The sequence below is a fragment of the Sceloporus occidentalis genome, unplaced genomic scaffold, assembly GCF_023333645.1.
Source record: "Sceloporus occidentalis isolate IW3139 unplaced genomic scaffold, rSceOcc1.0.p SCAF_1, whole genome shotgun sequence".
Taxonomy (NCBI): Eukaryota; Metazoa; Chordata; class Lepidosauria; order Squamata; family Phrynosomatidae; genus Sceloporus; species Sceloporus occidentalis.
Window position 1 is genome coordinate 40,485,214 of NW_028316981.1, and position 23,872 is coordinate 40,509,085.

A 23,872-nucleotide genomic window follows, 5' to 3' on the forward strand; every position below is an offset into this window, starting at 1 on the left:
TAATTAGCAAGTAATCTAATTTGCCCCCAACAGTCTGGGTACTCATTTTAGCGACCTCCTCGGAAGGATGCAAGCCTGAGTCAAGCTTGGGCCCTTTTGCTGGTCTTGAACTCGCAACCTTGTGGTTTCAAGTGAATGGCTGCAGTACAGGCATTTAACCACTGCGCCACCAGGGCTCCTTAGGTGAACATCTTTCCAAAACTGGAAAACGACCAGCATTTGTTCGCCGTTTCATTATAAGAACATATACACGGTTTGATGCTTTTAAATTAAACTTCTGCAACATTGTCTTTTCCATGTATTTTAAGGCCACTGTGAGTTTCCAGCATTTTTACAGCATTCATTTAGATGTATCCTGAGTGCAAAAAAAAGGAGAAAGAAAGAAAAAACCCAAGAAGAGATGGAACTTGTGACCTATAGGAAAGTGCTCCTTAGCTGACAGGTTAAATGTTCCTTCTTGCTTTGAGTGAAGCCAGGATTCTAAATGAAAAGCTCTTCCAAAATACTTTCACACATTTGGACTCAACTAATGAACAAAAAGTCCATTTAATTTCCCCTGTAGCTGTGACGATATGATGGATTAGTTTCTTTTTATCTTATTCCTGGACTAATTGTTTCAGACTAACAATGTCGTTCAAAGTGTTATGACTCTGATCAATTTTTGTCTTACCCTGGAAGTAAGCATAAAATGAAAAACTGCTTTGGGAAGCATTTTTTTAAAAATACTTTCCCATTAACAATATCCCACTTCAAGTGACAAATGGATCTTTTAATCAACTCCCCAGAACTTTGCATGTAATTGCTTTGAACATTTTTTAACAACTCTGTTGTGTCTTTTTTAATAGCTGAAAGTATTATAAATTGCCTCCTGCCTATAATGATTTTTAAAATTATGAAAAGACAACAGTTGCAATTGTTTCTTAACTAAAAGAAATGTTATAACTTATGAATATAAAGCTATCCAAAACTTATAAAATACACCCAAGGGTAAATATTTAGTATTTTGCAATTGTACTTAACAGACTTAGCATTAAAAAAAAATATCAAGACTTTTATTGAGAGTAATCTGTTTTGGGGAGCTGGAATATTCAGTTTATCACTTTTTGTTTAAAAAAAGGCCTACATCCAACTGTTATCTCCAGTCTGAGTAGACCTACTTGACCAGCAGAATCAGTAGGTCACAAGTGTTGATTTGCCACTGACTAACTGTATCTTCTCTACCTGGGATGAACAACTGGATTCAATTCAGTGATCTGTTTTACTTTGGATTAACAACTGAATTCAAGTGAGTCTATGATCTGAACTTTCATACACACCTTGAGTTTTGCCTCGTATTATGTTTTTATCATAAACCATAGTGTGGTTTTGAGCACTTCAGTCAGCCCTTCTTATACAGGGATTCAAGCATCCACAGTTTGAAAATGTTCAAAAAAAGTATAAATTTCCAATATCAAACCTTGATTTTCCATTTTTTATAAGGGACACCATTTTGCTATGTCATTATATTTAAGGGGACTTGAGCATCCATGGGTTTTGTTATTCACAGGGGATCTTGGAACCAAACCCCAGCGTATAACAAGGGTCCACTGTATAAGTGGATTTCTGAAACCTATGCGTGAACACTGGTTTTTATTATACATCTTTTATTGAAATTGCATCTTCTGCTGCTACTACTTTACTATTTAAATGCCCAGAACATTTGAGAAAATGGTTTATCAAAATATAGTCATTTACTTGTTCAGTCATTCAGTTTATATCTTAATTTTACCAGTTTAACCAAGACAGATTAAAAGACAAAAAATCCCAATGCAGATCAATCGGTCTGTCTGTCTACCTAGCTATCTATTAAAAACAAAAGGACATTATAACATTTTGTTGCAGAGCTGTCATTGAATTTAGAAAGTCAAACAAAGAGTGTCTTGAGTGCCTGTCTGCATTAATTCCCTGTTCTTCAAGTTAATTATAGACTTTATGCAAATGTCACAAATAAAGTAAGGTATCAATCAGGAACAGAGAGCACTAACCTCTTATGGATTAATTGTGTACTCTCTTTTTGTCATAGTTGCCCCTAGTCTTATCAATATGTTCAACATGCCTTATGTGTAGCATTACAGGCTGTCAGATGATCATTTGTAAGGGCTGCAAATAGAATAACTCATGGCAAGACGTTTGTGAAGGTAGCTGCCAAGTTATAGCTGGAGATTTGGGCAGCTTTTTCTTTTTCTTTCACATCACATCACTAATTTTTCACAGCTTTTTTCTTTCCATCACATCATTAATGCTCTCCTCTTTATGTAACTAAACCACTCTTCTTCATTTTTTCCAATGTAGTTGACTTTTCCCATCTCTCTACATGAATGTGAACTCTGGACATTATGGGTTGGATCCAGACTTGTGCTCAGTAGAATTCTCTTGATGTTCGGGTAATGGTTTGAGGAGGCATTTTTTCTATTACCCATGTTTGGTCCTATGTAGCCTCCAATACTACCCTCATCACTGGCCTGTAGATGGGGTGGAATAGCATTTGAATGGGCAGAGCATAAGAAAAACATGGTGAGTTAGACCAAAGGCACATCCAACATCTGTTTCTGGAAAAACTACAAGAAAGCTATGAGTGTAACATCACATTTTTTCCTGTGTACTGCAGAAATGATGTTCTGTTATGGACCAAAAAGTCATTTATATTTATAATTTGTATTTATAATTTATTTATAATTTATAATGTATTATTTAATAATAATAATAATAATCCAGGAAAGTAGAGCCACTAATTTTTTTCACATCAGAGAACTACATTGGTAGGCCCTGCAGAGCAACACTATGGGCAACTTACATGACAAAATGACTACAGGATCATGCTGGAGAACCTACTAACATCTAGAGAGAACATTTTTTTTTCATTGTTAGGGGCAAATAAATCATTTCACTGATGACCTTAACTAGATGCAGTGAGTCCACAATGTGAAGCAAGGTATTTAACAGTTTTTAAATATTGTGTTTTAAATGTTACTATTATTATTATTATTAACCTTTATTTATAAAGCGCTGTAAATTTACACAGCGCTGTACATACAATCTTTTAGTTAGACGGTTCCCTGCCCTCAGGCTTACAATCTAAGAAATTACCAGTCCTTAGTTTAGTTTTTAATGTATACTCAAAATGTCATAACTCATTGCTCATCTCTGTATTTCCTTATGAAGTCAATGCAGAATGTTCACCTACTAATTTATTATTATTACTTTACAAAATGTTATGCCACATTTCAAAACAATTTCCCACATGGTGGCTCATGAAACTCCTCGCCCCTTCAAATAAACACGAATAGATAGATAGATAGATAGATAGATAGATAGATAGATAGATAATATGCCAAAAGACAGGGTAATTTTTCATTTAAAAATATTCAGTTCCTTGCATCAGCAATTTTAAAAAGGATCAGGTGGGGGTAATGAAAAAGACCACTCCTTCAAATCCTGGTGAGCTACTGACCATCATGATGGAGATGAATGGACAATTCTTTGACAATATTACAAGACAACCTGTCACATACCTAGGGCTGTCTTTCTCCAAAAACACATTTATATTAGAGGCATAGTATATAACAGTTCAGATGTAGAAAAATATCCAAAGAGAAAACAATTTGCAATTTCTTATTCCAACAGGAACACTGGGGTTCAGCTCAAAGACCAAAAGACTGTCAGCAATGTTTTCACAGCTACAGCACAATGAAGGATGCAGAGGCTTCCCCCCACCTCAATGAAAACAGCACTGTAAGACAAAAAGAGACACAGCTCTCATCATTGTAGTGGAAATTATTTATTTGGCAGGTTTCTTCTGGGACAGATGTTACAGAGAGTGTAAGAAGTGATATTGAGGGCACTGTGTGAAGCAAGAATGCTCAACTGTAAAGTAGTGAAAACTGACAGGGAGGTTTGTAAGAGCTTGCATAACCTTATAGAGTAGATGTTAAAATGCATGAGGGATTTGCAAGTCACCACAAGTATATCTACAGAGATTTTTAACTGTCTATTTCAGGACTGAATTGCCAATTTTACATTGGGTCCTAGGGGAACACCAAAAGAAAGTTGGAGTTCAGCCCATGAACTTGGGCCTCATGGGATCCTATAACTTGCTACATGTGCAAAATATCATTGAGAATGGAAAGCTGGAAGACTCTTGGGCTAGAGAGCTGCTATCGTTATTTTCAGAATATTAGGGTAGAAGAAGGTTTTTCATAACAATAAGACTTCTTTCTCGTATAACTGTACACTTATTCAGTTTTCTACCTCATATGGTTCACCTTTCAAAACTGTTCAACCAGAGGTCAAAAGAAATATGTGCATATACCCCTGAAGATTTGCTGGTTTGCTTCAAAATATAGGCTGAAAAATGTCTTGAGTAGTTGCTGAAAAATATAACAATCTATTTCAGAAGATGAATTTGCTTCATTTTATATTACACTTTGCAATATAAAACAGAAAGCTAGCATGGTGTAGTGGTTTGAGCACTGGACTAAGACTTTGGAGATCAGAGTTCAATTCCTCCTTGGGTCATGGAAACCCATGTGACCTTGGGCAAGTCACACACTCTTGGCCCTAGAAAACCCTGTGATAGGTTTACCTTAGAGTTGCCATAATTTGGAAATGACTTGAAGGCACACAACAACAATATAAAATAAAGTTCTGCACAGAGACAGATAAGACTTTTAATGAGAAGTGTGTTAGTAGTACAAATACAAGAATTCTCTTTTGTTCATACAGCTTTGGATATTCCGCAAATCTTCTGACAACGCTAAGTCTTTTTTCCCCTTTAAGAAGGAGGAAAAATGTCTTCAGTTGTATAGGCGAACAGACAATTTTACAGCATGGGTGTTAGTAACATCCATTCTGTGGATGATAAAACACCGCCATGACGCCTGTCTCCCCCCCCCCCCCCCCGCAACACAAAGTAATATTATCTTGTTATCTGTATCACCTTCTTTTTGGCACCTCACATACCAGATCTCTGAAGGAGCCCAGTGCTTTTAAGACAAATAGATATGCTCATGTGATGTAAGGAAATGACTGACAATCAGCTATCTATAGAAACACATGGCAAAATAATATGTCACAAGCTGTTACTTGTAGATAACTACTTAAAACATTTTAATATGCATTGCAGATGTATTAAGGTTTCCTAAGGTAAAGGTAAAGGTATTCCCCGTTGACTAGGCTGTCAAGTCATAGGGGGCGGTGGTCATCTCCGTTACTAAGTCAGAGTCAGTGTTGTCAGAGACTAGTCTGTGGGTCATGTGGCCAGCATGACAGCACACTTTCACCTTCCCATCAAAGTGGTCCCTATTTATCTACTTGCACTTGCATGCTTTCAAACTGCTAGAGTGGCAGAAGCTGGGACTAGTGATGGGAGCTCACCCCATCATGCCGCACTTGGGCCTCCAGCTGCCAACCAGCTGATCTTGCCATCAAAATATATTAATAAAGATGCCTAGGGCGCAAACCACAAACCATTTAAGCTGAGGGTCAAGCTAGACATTATCCTTAAAACATAGTATACAGACACTTCTTCCTTACTCAAACTTAAGGGCAACAGACTTGACATGGACTAGGCCTTTAACCCTCTGTCCTCTTCCAGTGGTGTCACTCTGGAATGGGGTCCCATACGTTAAATATAAATAGGAAAGGGGGAAGCTTCTATTTCCTTTGATTGTGACCTTTTTCTATGCAAATTACTAGTACGGGGGCAAAATTGAGATCAGGAACAGAAAGGGGAGAAAGAATTAAAATCTTTGTTCCCCCCACCCTAGGTTTTACATCTGGCCTTAGTTTTCCTTTCACTGCATTGGGCTAAGGGAAAACAACACGTATATGCAGTTGCCCACTTCTTAAGGTAAGCATTGTGTAACATGGTTCCTGTTCGCTTAGACTGGCTCTCACTTACAAACTTAAGTGTAACTCAAATGCAAGTACATGTTACACAAAATGACTGGTAATTTCAAGCCTAGCAGCTTCTAAAGTTCTAATACTATCACATTTCATTTCAAAAGATGAAACCTGTAAAAAATGAGAAGATCATTTTTGACAATGGTTCGGGAAGAAGATGGTAAAAATCTGCTTGCAATGCTCGGAGTTATTTAAAACCAGGACAACAGTAATTCAATCACAATATATATCAGAATGTGGTATATATTGGGGACTGTGTGCCTAAGTGCCACATTCCATGTAGGTAGAGTAGTTGAGGGCCCTATTCTACTTGGTGGATGGAGCTTAGTCAAAGTAAAAAACGAGCAAGGACATCCACCTTCTCACCCATCATCCAATCATTCTCTCTTTCTCTCTCTCTCTCTCTCTCTCTCGCACGCGCACACACACACACACACACATTTCTCAAACCATTCATACACTCTCAACCTCACACTTGCTTTCCAATCAATCTCCTGCTCACAATTTACCACAGTGTCCACTTTTCACACACTAATCTTTGCTTTCATGTTCAGTGAGGAAAAAGGAACCTAGAAGGTAAGAAAAACTAGCGGGGAGTTGAAAATTTTTAGCAATGATGGAAAAGGCACCTTGGGCATTTGCTGCAGGCTTCACAGGAAGCTATAAACCTGGCATTTTTCACATATATATATATACAAAAGATTAGAAACAAGTCCAAGGGAGTGCCTGCATGGTCACTGAAGTGTATGAAAGAAATAATAAAGGCAAGATAGCCTGCTTCACAGGGCCAGCCTAAGACATTTTTCTGCCTCAATCAAAGGACAATATGGTACCTCCCCCATTTTATGCACAGAACCCAAATAGACTGACAGCTGAACCTTAAATACTGTCTCTGGAATACAGTTCAACATATTTGAAGGGAGCAGGCTATATTTATTTATTTATATGTATGTGGTGAGTGTGTGTGTAGGGGGAGAAGTGGGCACATATTTTCAAAGGTTTCTCTTTTAACATGCCCACCTGGAATTTTCACTGGGAAAGTTTAATTTGGAGGAGAGAACAGAGAACTCATCTGTGTAAGGGTGGATGTGGGGTGAACTCTTAGGCGATATGTATAACCCCAAAAGGCACATTCCTTTTATGCATCTGCCTTTGTGAAAGAAGGGCCAGTGAGAGGGGGCTTGACAGTGAGAGGATCCAGTGGTTCCAAGGTTTGGCTTTGCCACGAAGCCTACCCCAAAATGGAAGACTCTTGGCCACTGACTGAGATGTCTTTAGAAAGAGTTTACCAAAATTTATGCCCAAAAATTGACCCCAAAATTTCAGGTCGACTTATCTACGGGTCAGTATGGTAATGTGATAGCAGCTCTTTCAGATTTCCCAATAATAATAATAATAATAATAATAATAATAAATTATTTATTTATAGTCCGCCCAATCACAAGGAACCCAGGTGGGTTACAGCAATAAAAATACATGAATATAAAATATATAAAAATACAAATGCAAATACAAATACACTCTTCTTGAGGCTAGCCCTGATGGAGATAGGCCTGCCTTTTCACTCCCTCCCAGGCCAGATGATGACAGTTGCATGCAGTGGGGAGAGAGTTTCTTTTTCTCTTTAGCCAAGCAGAAAGAGTCCTGAGTGATTAATAACTGTTAAACAAACAAACAGATTCCCTGTCCCGCCCGTGCTGCCCGTCGCTATCTGGATGAAGGCTGAAACCAAAGTTGAAACAAATGCTGAAGCAAAAAACCTCAATTAGTCTCTCTTGCTGTATGCACATACACACACTAAAGGAGCCTCCAAGTTTACCCTTGATTTATCCACAGATCATGGCAAAATCCATCATTTTGGCCCCAAAACGTGTCCTCAACTTATAATGAGATCAACTTATAGTTGAGTACATATGGTAATTATCCATGGCATTTAGCCACAATATTAAAACCAGGAAAAACATTGGGGGAGGTATGGAGGTGATGATGGGGGCTGATATTTCTATTTCCTCCTGATAGGCTTCCCATTGGCTTTGGGAGAGCTTATATTGGAAAAAAAAATGCTACACTAGATGGTCCTTCCTCTGATCTGCATCTTCAATTGTATAGATTCATTTTACTATTTTCTGCAGTTGTAAACTGTTTCATCTGACATAGTTCTTAATGATTCTCAGAACCTGCCATGTATGTTGTAAAACTGAACTGTGGTCTCTAAATGCTTTCAAAGTGAATGAGCAAACACTATTCTTATTTACTCTTATTTACTCAGTGCTTGAGCTGACAAATAAAATAGGCAGTGAAGCAAATTTCTACTTCATTATCTATAGATAAGCAGGTTTAGCCTTTTCCCCTATTTCCCATTAACTTGTCATCAATAAGAGAAACAACTTTTTTATTTTGTTTTGCTTCGTTTTGTTTTGACACAGTGAAAAAAGCTCTTCTCCTCAACAGTAGTTCTTTATATCTCCTGATTTCTAGATTCAAATTAGTTTACAACTATCAGAAGCCCATCACTCATTATGGAGTTGTCAATAAAACATGTGACAATTTAAACAATACCAAATGAAAATTGAAGGTCATGTCCCTTTAATTATCCCTTATCAACATATACCTGATGTATTACACTGCAGAAAGATAAAACACAGACTGCACTCTGCAGAAATCAATTTATTGGTCACAGAAATAATGGGAAAAGATCATGATAAAGTTTAGGGCTTAGACAATAATGACATTGAGAAAAATCACATAGATCTACATTATACTGATATCTATATTTTATGCTTATCGTACAGAAATGTCCAATGAGAAAGAAAACTTGAAAACCTTGCAAAACTCTCTATCATGGAATAGCTCACAAAACCTTATGCCTAAATTCATCTACATAAAGCAGCTGCATTCACATTTCTCCTTTCTCAACTACACCAAGCAAGCAACCTTTCATTCTAACAGCAGCGGGTTAGATTCACAGCTGCATAACCTCTATGATTTCAGATGAAAACTAGGACACAGAAGATGCCACCAAGATGATAAAAAATACTAATGAAGAACAACAGGCAAGCTAGGTTTGCAGGTTGCTCTTGCTTGAGCCTACTTGAAAGGGCAAGATTCCATCCCTTCTCTCCTTTCCCCTCCGTCGAGTTACTGTAACTGAATGCAAACAACTTCTGTATTTTGAACTCAGTCTGAAGCAATTGAAGTAAGCAGAGCCCAAAAGGGGAGTATGAGGAAGAGACATTTTAAGAGCATTTGGAAAAGTAGGGCAGAGGATTAACTGAGAGTGGTCTGTAAATCAGGGCAGTTGGAGGGTATGTGGCTCCACAAATGGAATAAAGGGGCTGTACAGATGGGCGGCATGTAGCCTCCCTTGTACTGGCCAGATCGGGGCCACAGCAACCACACACCATAGCCCCAATTTGGCCTCCAGAGAGCGTAAAAAGGAGCCACAAATAGCAGCTCTTTTTATGCCCTCCAAGGAGCGCTATAGCCACACCGGTGCGGCTTTATGATGCCCCTTTGGAGTTGAATCATGTAGATGCAGTGCCAGAGCTGCAACATGATGGCACATGCCATGTAGACCAGCGCGCATCAAAAAGGCACCCTGGGAACAGGGCTAGGGTGTCCAGTGTGCAGACACTGCGCCTTGGCTTTGCTTACAGGCCGGCACAAAGTGCAGGTCTGTAGAGGCTCTAAATTATGCAGTGAGGCTTTTTAACCTCTCATTTCCACATTAGCATTCTAAAATGCTTCTCCTGGGCACTGATGGACCCTCTGGTCATGCAACATGCTTTTGCATTATTTTCCCTGATTGTCCTTCCTCAATGTAGTTCTCCTCCCTCACAATTTTCAAGGAGACTTGGGCAACTCTGGACCGAGTCCAAAGTATCTAATCAACACTTAATGAATAATTTACATATGCATTATTATGTATTTTGTTCTCACATGATCAGTGTAGTACATATCATACAACAATTCATATAATGAAATAAAAACAGGATTACATTTAATCTACAGATCTGCAGCTACCTTGTTGAGTGAACAAACTTCTGACAGGCATAATACAGAGTGGGACTTTGTGATATCAGCTGACCAAGAAATGGCCCACTGTACATATCTGCTATGCTATATCAAAAACAGAAAAGTTATGATGTTTCCACTTATGTTTGTGCTCCAAACAAACAAACAAACAAGATACAACAACGCTGTGTTTCTCAGCAAAAGGACCTTGTAGCACATTTCAAGCTAACAGATAGAAATTGGTAGTATAAGCTTTCCCAGACTTAAGTCTGCTTCATCAGATGCATGCAATGAAGCTTCATTAGCAGACATATTTTTGATCTTGATATTGTGTTACATATAATTCAAAATATTTGCTTTGACTTCTGTCATTTAGTTGTCTAGAATAATTCTTATGACCACTGCTGTGCATGGAGTTAATATAGTACAAGAAAGTTAACCTGCTTGAAAGGAAGCATTTGATATTCATGACTGTGCAAAGACATTATTTCTTTGGAAATTTAATCTAAGACCATTTTACATATTAAGTGCTTCTGACTAAGGTGCAAAAGAGAAACAGGTAGTGAGTGCATATTTTATAGACTCTGAGGTTTTATGGGATTTAAACTCGATTATGCTTTTATTTATTAGTTTGGTGAATGAAAAGATATGCATGTTTATTCGTTCATAATATCATACTATTTATGTGTGAATTAAATTATTTTGTTTTATCACACATGCAGTTAAAAGACTCTCAGTGTTTGAATCTGGCTCAATTAGTAAATTTATTTTATACATTTCCTTAGAAGTAAGTCCCACAGGGAAGGAAAAACAAGAGATCACATCTAATATATGCCTGTATTCCTGATCCGAGTTTTATAGAGGATTCTTTCTCTATGAACATGGGGAAAAAATAGGAGTAGATAATATTCGAGTGGCATTGAGACAAAAGTCTTAGTCTAACAACCTTCAGAATGAAAGGGAAAAACTAAGAACAAACATGGCCCCCATTTCCTCCATTGCTCATTCTGCAATGGTTGCAAGTATTTTAGTGCCAAAAAAAAAAACCAAAAAAAAATGAAGACAGCAACTCAGTTTATACTTCTGAAACTGATAACAATAAACATTTCTAGATGAAAGCTGCCATCTGGGTTTCTTTATGTTGCAATGAGTACCTTTAAGTTGCTAAGTTTCAAATCTCTGAGGCTTTGATAGTGGGACTAGTCTTTAAAAATGTTGCAGATATGACAGAAGGAGACTGCAGTCATTGTCCTTCCTCAACAGGGATGGGGGTAAAGGAAGGGGGACTACTTTGAGAATATTGACAACTATGAGTCTATGACTCTATGGATATTTTACTTTCATAACTTATTTGACTTATTCTAAAAACAGACCAGAAACTGTTTCCATTTCCAGTCCCCGAGTGGCTGAATTATTTTCCATAATAGCAGGGGATAGGCCTCGAACTAGATAAGAATGAAGCCTTACATCTTTTGCCCCACTACAATCTTCATAACACTTTCCCTGGTTCTTATTTGTAATTATAGCAGATCTCACATTGATCCCCTTGAGCATGCCAGATATTTATCTATAAAAATCAAATTAAGTTTCTATCTGGGTGTTTTTTAGTGCATCACAAGAAAATAGGCAGATGGATTTCAGTCAACTTTGAAAAATATGTTTGGGATGGCCTAATTTAAAATTTAGGCTACATGGTGTGCATAAAACCCATGTTTATGGGTCATATTAACTCTGTTGTTACCCGCCTCGATCCCCAAATGGAAGAGGCGGGATATAAATAAATTATTATTATTATTATTATTATTATTGGCACTCCAATTATTTTTTCATTTTCATACCAGGTAAAGTGTCATGTTATTTGCAAGATTACAAAAATGCTACATCTAAAAAAAAAATTACTATTATTATTGTTGTTGTTGCCATGTCCACACATACATAATTCTGTTTCTACATATTTGCCTTTTAACACATCACATGTGAATGACATGTTTAGAGGGAATAATGAGACTACACAGTATATGCAAAATTCATTTTGAAGTGACCAAATATTTCTTACCTCCAGAATGTGTTGGTGGCCCACACAACAGAACAACCCCTTGCCCTTCTCGTACCGACACAGTACTTCTCATTTTTGTCTTTAAGTTTTCAGGATCTGTGTGGGGTTTCCCCCCCAAAAGAAAATAATACTTTAGTAAATGGACAGCAACAACAACAACAAAAACCAACACGTTTGTGCAGTAATGTACTGAACTTGTGATCACCATTGTGTTGAAACAAGTTACCATAGTTATGACTGGAAACAAATTCTTTTGAAAGATTGTACAGCACATATTTATTCCAGGTAATACTGCCAAAGTTCATAAATCCTTGCTTTTTTAAAAAAAAAACTACATACCTCTGAGACTCATAACTTCACTGATGATCCTGGATGTCTTTTAATAGAAGGTTGGATATTAAACTGCCATCCATTAATGTACCTGGCTGCTGCTACTATACTTGTGGCAAGGAATGAAAGAACTATAGCTCTTACCCTTAGAACTGGGAAAGTTATACTTTCTCAAAACTGAAGTACAGTAATACATATTTTGGTAAATCTGGAGAATTAGATAAGGGCCAGGATACCTGAAAGGACCACTGCCTCCCACATGAACCTGTTGGTAATTTGTAATCTTCAACAGGAAACTAGACCTACTGGGTGTTCTTAGGCAAGTGACATGCCCTCATCCTCAGGGAAAGGCAATGGCAAACCTTTCTTGACCATGAAATCCCCATGGTAGTGTTGCCTTAGGGTCAATATAAGTTGGGAAGACCTTGAAGACACACAACAACTACTACGACGATGACTACTACTACTTTGTAGTGGTATTTCTTCCATGGGAATCCAGACTACCTTCATCTTTTCCAGCAAACAGTTAAAACACTATTAATGTTTTAAGTATTTTTCTAACATAAGAAATGTTTGTTTCACACACACACACACACACACACACACACACACACAGAGATTCTGAGGCCCCAGAAGATTTCAGTGGAATATTCAGCACTCACAGAAAACAGGAAAGAACTAGACAAATCCTCAAGTACAAAGATATAAAAGTGAACACTAAAGTTGGGATCATCCAAGTCACAGTATTTTCCCTCATCATGTACAGATACAAAAGCTGGATAGTGAAGAATGCAGATAAAAAGAAAATTAACTCTTTCAAATGTGGTCCTGGAGAAGAGTGCTGAGGACTGTGGCCAGCCAAAAAAGGCAAATAATTGGTTCTTAGAACAGATCAAGCCAGAACTCTTACTGGAAGACAAGATGGCTAAGCTGAGGCTGTCATACTTTGACCACATCATGAGAAGGCAAAATTCATTAGAAAAGACAATAATGTAGGAAGGGCTGATGGCAGTAGAGAGGAAGACTGCATACCTGATGGATAGACTTAATAAAAGGGACCACAATTCTGAGCATGCAGGATCTGTTCAGTTCAGTTCAGTCCATCTTTATTACCGTCATAGACCAATAGAACAATGTAGGACCTGAGCGGAGTAGTTGAGGACAGGGGGCCTAGGAGATATCTCACCCACAGAGTTGGCAGGAGTTGAGGTCTACTAGAAGGCAGTTAATAACAACATACAGGGGAAACATTGTTTGAGTGGCCTTTTATTCATCAAAGCTGTACGTTATCCATTTCTAGAATATCTAATACTTTATCTAAACAGTCTTCTATTGTTGGTATTTCAGGGCTTTTCCATTTCCTTGCAAAAACGATCCTTGCAGCTGACACTATATATAATACACACATTAGATGTTTCCATAATAATTTGTCTTGCACAATATTTAACAAGAATAATTCTGGCTCTAAGACAAAGAATAGGGAAACCGTTGAGAAAACACAACCTCCAAATGGTGTACAAACTGACCAAGAAAATCCAGCAAATGCTGCACTCAACAAAGGACAGGAGAGATCCCCTTAAACCTGCAGGAGTTTATTGCATACCGTGCAGCTGCAGACAAGTCTACATAGGCACCATGAAATACAGTGTTCAAACATGGATCAAGAAACATGGGAGACACTGCAGACTGGGTCAGCCAGAAAAATCAGCAGTACAGAACATATTATAAATCATCCTGGGCATAAAATGCTGTTTGAAAACAATGACATTCTGGACCATGTCAACAACAATCAGGTCAGAATGCACAGGAAAGCCATTGAAATCCATAAACACCTGGACAATTTCCACAGGAAAGATGAAACTCTTAAAGTAAACAAAGTTTGGTTACCAGTCCTGAAAAACACCAAAATTCAGGACGCAGCAAATGCAAATAAAAACCACCCAAGGTGAAGGGGATTTCTCAGCACACAATGAATCATTAAGTAAATGGACACCCTGTAGGCCTTGCCATTCAGTAAGAGAACAATACATAGATTAACATGCAAATCACCTCATCTTAACCAACAGATATATATTGCATTCTCTTCCATGCCAACATTCTCTGAAGATGCCAGCCACAGCTGCTGGCGAAATGTCAGGAATAAACTCTTCTAGAACAGAGGACAGGATCAAGATTCAAAATGACCTGAATAGACTAGAAAGCTGGGCCAAAGCTAACAAAATGAAATTCAACACAGAGAAATGTAAGGTATTGCACTTAGGGCGGAAAAATAAAATGCACAGATATAGGATGGGTGACACCTGGCTGAATGAAACTACGTGTGAAAGGGATCTAGGAGTCCAAGTAGACCACAAGTTGAACATGAGTGAACAGTGTGATGCGGCAGCTAAAAAGGCCAATGCTATTTTAGGCTGCATCAATAGAAGTATAGTGTCTAGATCAAGAGAAGTAATAGTGCCACTGTATTCTGCTTTGGTCAGGCCCCACCTAGAATATTGTGTCCAGTTCTGGGCGCCACAATTCAGAAAGGACATTGAGAAACTGGAGCGTGTCCAAAGGAGGGCGACAAAAATGGTGAAGGGTCTGGAGACCATGCCCTATGAGGAACGACTTAGGGAGCTGGGGATGTTTAGCCTGGAGAAAAGAAGGTTAAGAGGTGATATGATAGCCCTGTTTAAATATTTGAAAGGATGTCATATTGAAGAGGGAGCAATCTTGTTTTCTGCTGCTCCAGAGAACAGGACCCGGAACAATGGATGCAAGCTACAGGAAAAGAGATTCCACCTGAACATTAGGAGAAACTTCCTGACAGTAAGGGCTGTTCGGCAGTGGAATGCACTTCCTCGGAAGGTGATAGAGTCTTCTTCCTTGGAGGTCTTTAAACAGAGGCTGGATGGCCATCTGTCGGGGATGCTTTGATTTGGATTTCCTGCATGGCAGGGGGTTGGACTGGATGGCCCTAGTGGTCTCTTCCAACTCTACGATTCTATGATTCTATGATTCTATGGCCTCATAGCCTGAGAAGCCCACAAAAAACTATTCCAAAATAGATTGATGTGACATTTGCAAAGTTATGATGTGTTTTAGATTGTTTTTAATCATACGGGAGGGGGAGGATTAGAGAGGAAAACATGAGCTGGACTAAATGTAAATATGCTATGTCTTCAGTCTGAAGAAGGATTGGTGTCTATGGTGCATAGCAACTTGTATAGGAAGAGGCTGGGCTTAGTGGTCGCCTCATGGTAATTCTGTATATAAGCAAAAACGCTGTTCTGTGGGATTGTGGGACTTTGAGATAGTGTGGTGTGTCGGTTGGTAAGAGTTTTTGTATAGTGGTGATTAGCTCGTGTTATTTGAAACAAAGCAATAAAGCCCTCTTAGGAGTGAACTGCTGGAGAGTGTTTCTTTGATCTAGCAGCTGTTTCTCCAGGCACTCTTCCAAGCAAGCCGAAAGCTTGTGTTTGGAGTTTCGCTCTGTTCCTGTGTTGGAGAGATAACCGACGTCTTTATCTATTTGCCACCGAACTGGAATCACAGGCAAGATTCATCAACCAAATATCAACAAAATGAACAAGACTATTTTGGATTTCTCAATCTCAAATGAAGGTAGAAGAGGGAAGAAGGTCCATTCATCCCTGTATCAATTCAGATAGAGATCTTATTTTTATTTACATCTTTAAAAAACAAAACTGCTCAGCTACAGATGTTCACTGATAAACTCAAAGGACACTTTAATATAAACTATCTTTATTGCAATGCATGTTGAAAATCATGGCTTGACCAAAAATAGTTATTGTCAGAAGTGTAACTTCACATCTAACATTACAAAAGCAACAACAGATGTTCACCCTAGCCACTTACTAGCAGTAATTTGGCATTTCAGTGACTTGTTATTTTAAAAGACAACTTGTTGAACGCAGTAATGCTAGTGCTAGTGTACTGCAATCTCATTTGGGTTTTTAAAAAAGCTTTTAGAATAGCTAAATAACACACCTGTGAGCTCTTGATAACACATTAGCAAAATAGAAAAAAGTACTAGTGCACTGCAGCATTTCTGCAAACACATTCTAATTCCTTCATAGTAGCATATTTCATCTGAAATGCTGATAGCACAGGAACAGAAACACAGCTACTGGCCCTGACTGTATTTTAGTATGCTTTGGCAAAGTTCTAGGTTTTTCTTGCTCCTATATAATTTAAATTCTGTTCACTCTTTCCAGCACATCATAGAATAAAGTATCCACTTCTGGTCTGTTGAGTGGAAGAACAATAAACAAGCAGACTGACTACAGACAAAGCCATCTGCCCAGCAAACCAACCAGTGGCAGTGGATGCTGGCCACTCTTTGCTTGCTGTCTTTCTCAGACAATGCACTTGTAATTTCTGCAATGTCTTCTAATAAGGTGACTCTAAAGCAGATGGGTATCTAATGGAAGTCGAAACAAAGAAACAAAAGCACATCCTTTCCATTATCCATCTGGTACTCCTCATACCAAGTACCTCTGTCAATTTGCTCGATGACCACCTATTAGAATACTGCATAGTAGAAAAATAGCAATACTTTCTCACATATCTGATGCTTCCCCACATAAAGAAAAATCTCAGAAAGGGGAGCATTTTTAATTGTTGATAAACATATTTATGAACAAGCATAAATATGCATTGTCTTTAGTCCTATTATTCAGGCTTGTCAACACTGATCAAAACCCCTGTGCATATCTACTATGATCTGTTTACACAACATACTGCCTGATCTGCCCCTTCTGGCCCATAATCTATTTTTTAAGTTTCCTGAACATGGACAACAGGGATCGAGCCAAATTCAGATGGGTAGCAAGTGCTCCCATCAATTAAATATGCTGCCTGTCACTCACTTTCCAGGTGAGCCCAGCCACTGGTGAGGAAGGGGGGAAGCCTTATTTCCTTGTGCTCCAGGTCCTCCACTGACAGGCAAACATCCTCCAGCTGAGCCCTCATGTTGACACATTACTTGCCTGACATAGAACAGGGTATTCAGCCATACAATCCATGAGGAAAGGTCGCTCTATCCCCAATCTAACCTCACCAGGAGTAATGTCGCTAACAAGTCTCTTCTGCAAGGGAGATGCTTTATTGGCTGGCAATGCAGTAACAGTCCCGATGAGGACAGGACCCAGTGTCATGCTGGTGCATATGGTGCTCATGTAGTGGACCCAGGGCATCACCAGAGCAGAATACTCTGGGCTACACCTGTAATTTTTTGGGCTGATATAGATGTGCCCCCAACTAGAGGAGATCCATTGAATCAACTGGATTTGTCAACTATTTGTCAGAGACATAGCTGAATTTGACTCTTGGAGCATAAAAAGGAGGAAGGGAAGGAGAGAAAAAAATGAATGTGGTAGCACCTAGCATGAGCTTTCATGGTTATAAACACACTTCTTTATTATATCAGTATATGTTGCCAAAGGCAGAAAAAAATCTGTGTTTTTTTTAAAATTAAACTAGTGTGCTCAAAACTACAGTGCTGAAATGAAGAAAATATAGGGCGAATATTTTGAGTTCTTTCTTTCTTTTTAACTGCTTCTAAAATGGAAGAACATTTAAAATTAGCAGCAGCCAGGGAAAAAGCTGTATATGTCCCAACATTCTGAAATGGTAATTTCGTTTCCTTTTTCATTGTAACATGCACATCCACTTTTCATTTCCTTTAGCCTGAATTTAGTACTGATTGCTTGGAATACATATGCTGGTGATATAAAATAATGTAAGAAAAATGGAATGCAGTTGCTTGAAGAAAGCATCTTATTTTGCATTAAAAGCAACAATAAATGCAGTTATCTTTCCAAACACAGCACAAATGGCAAAAATTAGAGCTCCAGTGTATTCTGATTTCCACATTCCTACTTAGTTAACTGGGTTCTTAAACAGTGAGTACATTGCCAAGAAAGAAGCAAATGGATAGTATACAATAATGGTTTCATTGCATACTGTTCCTCCCCCTTTTTTCTAGCCTTCCTCTTCTTCCACCATAGCACTGCACTTCATACAGGTGTTTCACAGGTTTAATCTAGGTTTGCTTCACTGCCAACTGCCACTTCTTTTCTCTCCTCTCCCTCACCCCAAATACCACCTTCTTTTATCCTGTTGTTCCTTTTCCTGTTTGTTGTTGTGGTGTGCCTTCAAGTAATTTCCAACTTATGGAAACCCTAAGGTGAAACTATCACGGGGTTTTCGTGGCAAGTTTCCTCAGAGGGGGTTTGCCATTGCTATTGTTTATTTAGCCTTCACTCATCTAAATTCAATCTGCCAGGGAATTTCATCTAAAGTCAATCAGCCAGGAACTGAGAGCTTCTCTTCCCCCCTTCATATCTTGGCATGTCTCCCTGATGAAGAAGGCCCTCCCTCCTTGCCAACTGTCATCTTCTGGCTTGGGAGGGAGTGAAAGGACAGGCCCAACGCCATAGGGCCCAGCCTTGATTAAGAAGAAGAGCCCTCCCTCCAGTCCATCTGCCTTGGTCCAGGCCTCAAAGGGAGAGAAGAACTGCTGGACCTGATCCCCTTCCCCACCACCATTCCCTTCTCTTTTTGTGTCTTTTTAGATTGTAAGCCTCAGGGCAGGGAACCGTCTAATTAAAATAATAATTGTAAGCCGCTCTGAGAGCCTTTGGCACTGAAGGGTGGGGTATAAATACCTTAGATAGATAGATAGATAGATAGATAGATAGATAGATAGATAGATAGATAGAGATAGTTCAGAGTCTGGGCAAAAACCTGAGATCTAGGGATGGGCCCTGGTGCTCTCATTAAGTATTGTGCATTAAATACAAGCACAGTCCACAACTTATCTTCAAAAACTGGACAAGCTGTATCCTCATCTGTCTTGGGATGACCCACAAAAATTAAAGACTCAAGGCTGGGGTTTGAGATCAGGGAATTCTAGTCACTGACCACAAGTAGTTATGCTGGAGATGTGTAAAGAAAAAGAAACGTAATATGTGAATTATTTGTTATTATACAAATCATATGAAAGGTGGCAAAAGTCTGGAACAACAAACACTCCCCCCTTATCAAATTCCCACTCAGAATCACTCCTTTCAAAGTTTCTTTATAGATAAGAAACAGAAGGTTGATGTTGTGCAGACGGGCAAAAGGAGCAGCCAAAAACTGTCCCTGCCCTGATCACGCCGGGACTATGGTGGGACTGCAGTCCTGAACCTGACCACTGGCAGAAGCAGCTTTTCACCATTCCTTTTTGGGCTGGCTTTTCCAGGTTGGTGTGCTCTCTGCTTCTGACCGTATTTTGGGTATGCGTCATCCAAATGCCATACCCCCCAACATGGCCCAAAGCCAGAACTTTTGGCCCATCTGTTTCAGGCCTTAGCTTCTTGGGATGCAATGTAAGGGTATGCAACCAGGGACTCAAGAGGTTTTGTGCACCTCTGTGACCCTTTCCTTAACCACCATTGAATTGCCTTTTCTCCTTATGGAGGTCCTATACCATTCAGAATTGCAGTACATGCAGATATTGATCAGTTTCTGCAGAATGAGTATTCACAAAGTTTAGAATCCTGTTTTAAAAGTCAACATGGATATTTGCAAAATTTTCAGAAGTCAGATAAAAAGATTTGCAAACACCCATTTAAGAGCAGGGAAATCCTCTGGGAAACCATTGCCAGTTTAGTCCTGGCCAGTTTCCGCAAACATTTCCCAGAGGACCTGAGTGTACAGGGCAGATTATACAGGAGAAGGGGATTCTGTAAGTAACCTGGACCCAAACCATGTAGAGCTTTAAATGTAATAACCTACAGTTTGTACTTTGTCCAGAAACTGTCAGTGTTAAGATAGAGATAATTCACTGACACCCTACTTTGTATCATGCTTTGAAGCCAGTTTGAAATGGGTTGAGGAAGTGTGTGTCATCTAAGACTGCCTGGAGTTGGAAGGCAACTGCCCAAATAAGAAGATTTGATAGTGGCATGTAATTATTAAGATCTATAATGATGCTATGGTCTGAAACACACTAACCAAATAAGGTGGCTTCTGGCCATTTTGAGTGCATGGCATTTAGATGATACACCCTCCCAAAGTGTCCAGAAACCATGCCTTGGCTGCACCAAATTGGGATTGGTCGACCTAAAAAGGAGTCGACTCCTGGCTGGTGTGGTTTGGGACTGTGGTGGCAGCCTCTTCAGGAATGGGCTGTTCCTTTCATGCCATCTGTTCTGGGCTATCTATAAGAAAGACATATTTAAATAATTCTTCTCCAGAACCGCATTCCTCTGAAAAAAGAATTGGCTTCTGGATTTAGAAATGGACATGGGCATCAACTTATCTTGAAACACATGCAGTAATATTTCCAGCTTTAACATAAAATTATTTCCTTTTTTTTCTTCAAAGAAATCAACAATGTAACCTTATATCTGTCTACACAGACGTAAACACCATTGAGTTTACTAGGGTTTAGTCTTGTACAAGTGGATATATGGTGGACTGAGACCTAAACCTTATTATCAGTCCTGATTGAACTCACTGAATAAATGAAAATTGCCTATGTGTTGACTCACCATTAAAAACTGAGAAGTACTACTGAATTCACTCTTTATCTCAGCTACCAATGAAAATTCTGACTTAGTTGTGAATTTTAAGGAGGCCAGTTAAGGAAATGAGTCTACTTTGTGGACATTCCTAGCATGGATATATCTGACATCATTTAATGGCAGTTAACACAGAGATAACCGATACAAATGATTAGAGAGACAAGACAACCTTCTTTGACAAAAGACGGCCGCCCGACTGAGCGGGCAGGCTGTGTTGCCGCTGGAGCGGCGACGCAGGCTCGGTGGAGTGCCCCAGCATGCTTTGCTGGGGCATGCTTGCTGGCGATTGGTTGCTGGGGAGGGAAAGGGAGGTACTTCCGCCTCTGAAAGGCTGCTCTAGGGGGCGGATAGTCCCTCTCTATGGTTGCCTCGGTCCTCCAGGGCGACCGATTGGTTCGGCTGCTCTGGGGGCGGGGCGACTCCCTTCCCAGCAACCCCCTGGGCATGGTCTATTTAGGCCCAGTTGCCCAGTGCACGGTGCCATTTGCTGCTTGGCTCTGCTGATGTGCAGAGCCAAGCTGAGAGGAGCAGGAGGTGAGCACAGAGGGCTTTGCCCTCCCTCTTGGCTCTTGGCCCGGGTCTGGGCTGATTTGGAAGCTAAGGTGAGTGGGCTTGTGGAGGGCGGCATTTGCCTCCTCCTAGCGTTGCCCCTTGCCTCTCCCCCGCTTGGGTGGTTTTTTCCCCGCCTTTTTTGGGCAGGAATAGTTGCACCCACCATTTTGTTTTGGCCCGGTGGCCATTTTGTTGCTTCGGCAATTTCAGGCCTGCTGGAGCCCTGCACTCTTCTTTTGTAATTTGTGACTGTGTGGCCTAGTGGTTTTAGTTGGAACAGAGTTCTTGGGAGACGCTTCCAGATGGGCTCATTGACAGTTATCAGTGGGGTGCCCTCCCCCTCCTTTTTTCTAGGCACACTCTCTCAGCCTCGGCTGAAGTAAGTTTTTGAACTTGGTTTATTTTGCCTGGTGCAGTTTTGTGGCTTGCTTTTGCTGGTTCTTTGGGCTTATTAGTATGCCTCCAAAGCCACCTCCTGTGCCTTTGGCATCCAGGCCTACTACTAGGGGTCAGTCTGGATTGCCCAGAAGGTCATGGGCTGGCATGGCACGGACACACAGAGCTTCCACTCCCAAAGGGACGCCTGTTGCAGAGCCTCTCGCAGATTCATCTCCTTCACTGCCTGCGGCGGCATCTTTTTGCCACCAACCCCCTGCAGCCCCCACCACCACCAACACACACACACATACAGCAGGTGACAGCAGGGGTAAGGATGCACCTGGTCCCATTTTCAAGATATCTCATTATCTACATAACATACAAATTCCAACATCAAAATCCAAAAAAAAAAAAAAAAAAAAAAAAAAGATAAATTCAAAAATACTTCTGATCCCAAACATTTTGGATAAGGGATATCAAACCTGTACTATTTAAGGTAACTACTTGAAAACAAACAAATGGGTCCTAGAAGAGATCAGGCCTGAATCTCTCTGGAAGCCAGGATGACTAAACCGAGACTGTAATACTTTGGCCACATCATGAAAAGGCATGAATCACGAGAAAAGGCAATGATACTAGGAAAGACAAAAGACAATAGAAAGATAAGTAGACCACATGTCATATGGTTAGACTCGATTAGAGAGGCCACAATCCTAAGTCTGGAAGATCTGAGCAGTGGAGGAAAGGAAATCTTGGAGATTTCTCATCCACAGGGTCACCATGAATCAAAATCAGATCGAGGGCAGTTAACAACAACAATATGTTCAGTTGTTATTGTATGCCTTCAAGTCAGTTCTGACATGCTGACTCTAAGGTGACCCTATCATGGGGTTTTCTTGGCAAGATTTGTTCACAGGTTTGCCAATGACTTCCCCTGAGGCTGAGAGCATGTGACTTGCCCAAGGTCATTCAGGCCCTTTACAGACCAGATGGTACACGGCATCCTAGCGCACCTCCAGCACTGCGTCCAGATGATGCAGCGCTGAAGGAGTGCCATATAGCCATGCCACCGTGGCTATGGTGTCCTTTTGAGGGCGCAAAAAGGAGCCACTTTTTGTGGCTCCTTTTTGCACCCTCAAAAAGCCAGATTGGGGCCATGGTGTGAGATTGTTGTGGCCCCGATCTGGATAGGAAACGGAGGGTTGGAGGCCGCCCCTTCAGGGCCATATGTTGAACTCCTTAGTGGGCTTTTATGACTCAGCTGAAAATTGAACCCTGGTCCCCAGAATCATAGTCCAGCACTCAAACCACTATGCTATGTTGGCCCTCAATGTTCAGTGAAAAACACATTTTAAAATGACATGGGTAAAAGACAAGATCTATACCACTGAGATACATCTATACCCTCCACTGTGTTATAACATAGTGGGCTCTTATGCAAGAGTGTGAAATGCTGTCCATTGAGCAATTATTCCTTTATTCAAACCAGCTTCCGGGCGGGCTATGGTGTTGAGACTGCCATGGTCGCCTTAGTCGATGATCTCCGTCTGGGCACGGACAGGGGTAGCGTGTCCCTGTTAGTGCTCTTGGATATCTTTGCGGCCTTCGATACCATCGACCATGGTATCCTTCTGGATCACCTGGGGGAGTTGGGTATCGGGGGCACTGCTTTGCAGTGGTTCCGTTCCTACCTCTCGGGTAGATTCCAGATGGTGGAGCTGGGGGACTGTCACTCTGATAAGAGGGCCCTTACATCTGGGGTCCCTCAGGGAGCGATCTTGTCCCCTATGCTATTCAACATTTACATGAAGCCGCTGGGAGAGATCATCTGGAGACACGGGGCGCGGTGTTATCAGTACGCTGATGACACCCAAATAGTCTTCTCTGTGTCTCCGACTGATGCAGTTACTAGGGATGGCATCTCTCCATTCAATGCCTGTCTGGAGTCGGTAATGGGCTGGATGAGAGAAAACAGACTCAGTCTGAATCCAGAGAAAACGGAAGTGCTTGTGATAGGCTCCCC

The 23,872-nt window shown here is 40.3% G+C and overlaps 1 protein-coding gene across 2 annotated transcripts in view; it reads right to left on the bottom strand.

Annotated features, from left to right (window-relative positions):
* LOC149321331 (contactin-3-like) overlaps positions 1 to 23,872 on the bottom strand; it is a 251,310-nt gene that overhangs the window by 107,718 nt on the left and 119,720 nt on the right. For both annotated transcript variants that reach the window (XM_089519717.1, XM_089519708.1), the window contains exon 3: positions 12,011 to 12,106. In XM_089519717.1, the coding sequence (XP_089375843.1) occupies positions 12,011 to 12,106 (96 nt within the window). The remainder of the gene's footprint in view (positions 1 to 12,010; positions 12,107 to 23,872) is intronic.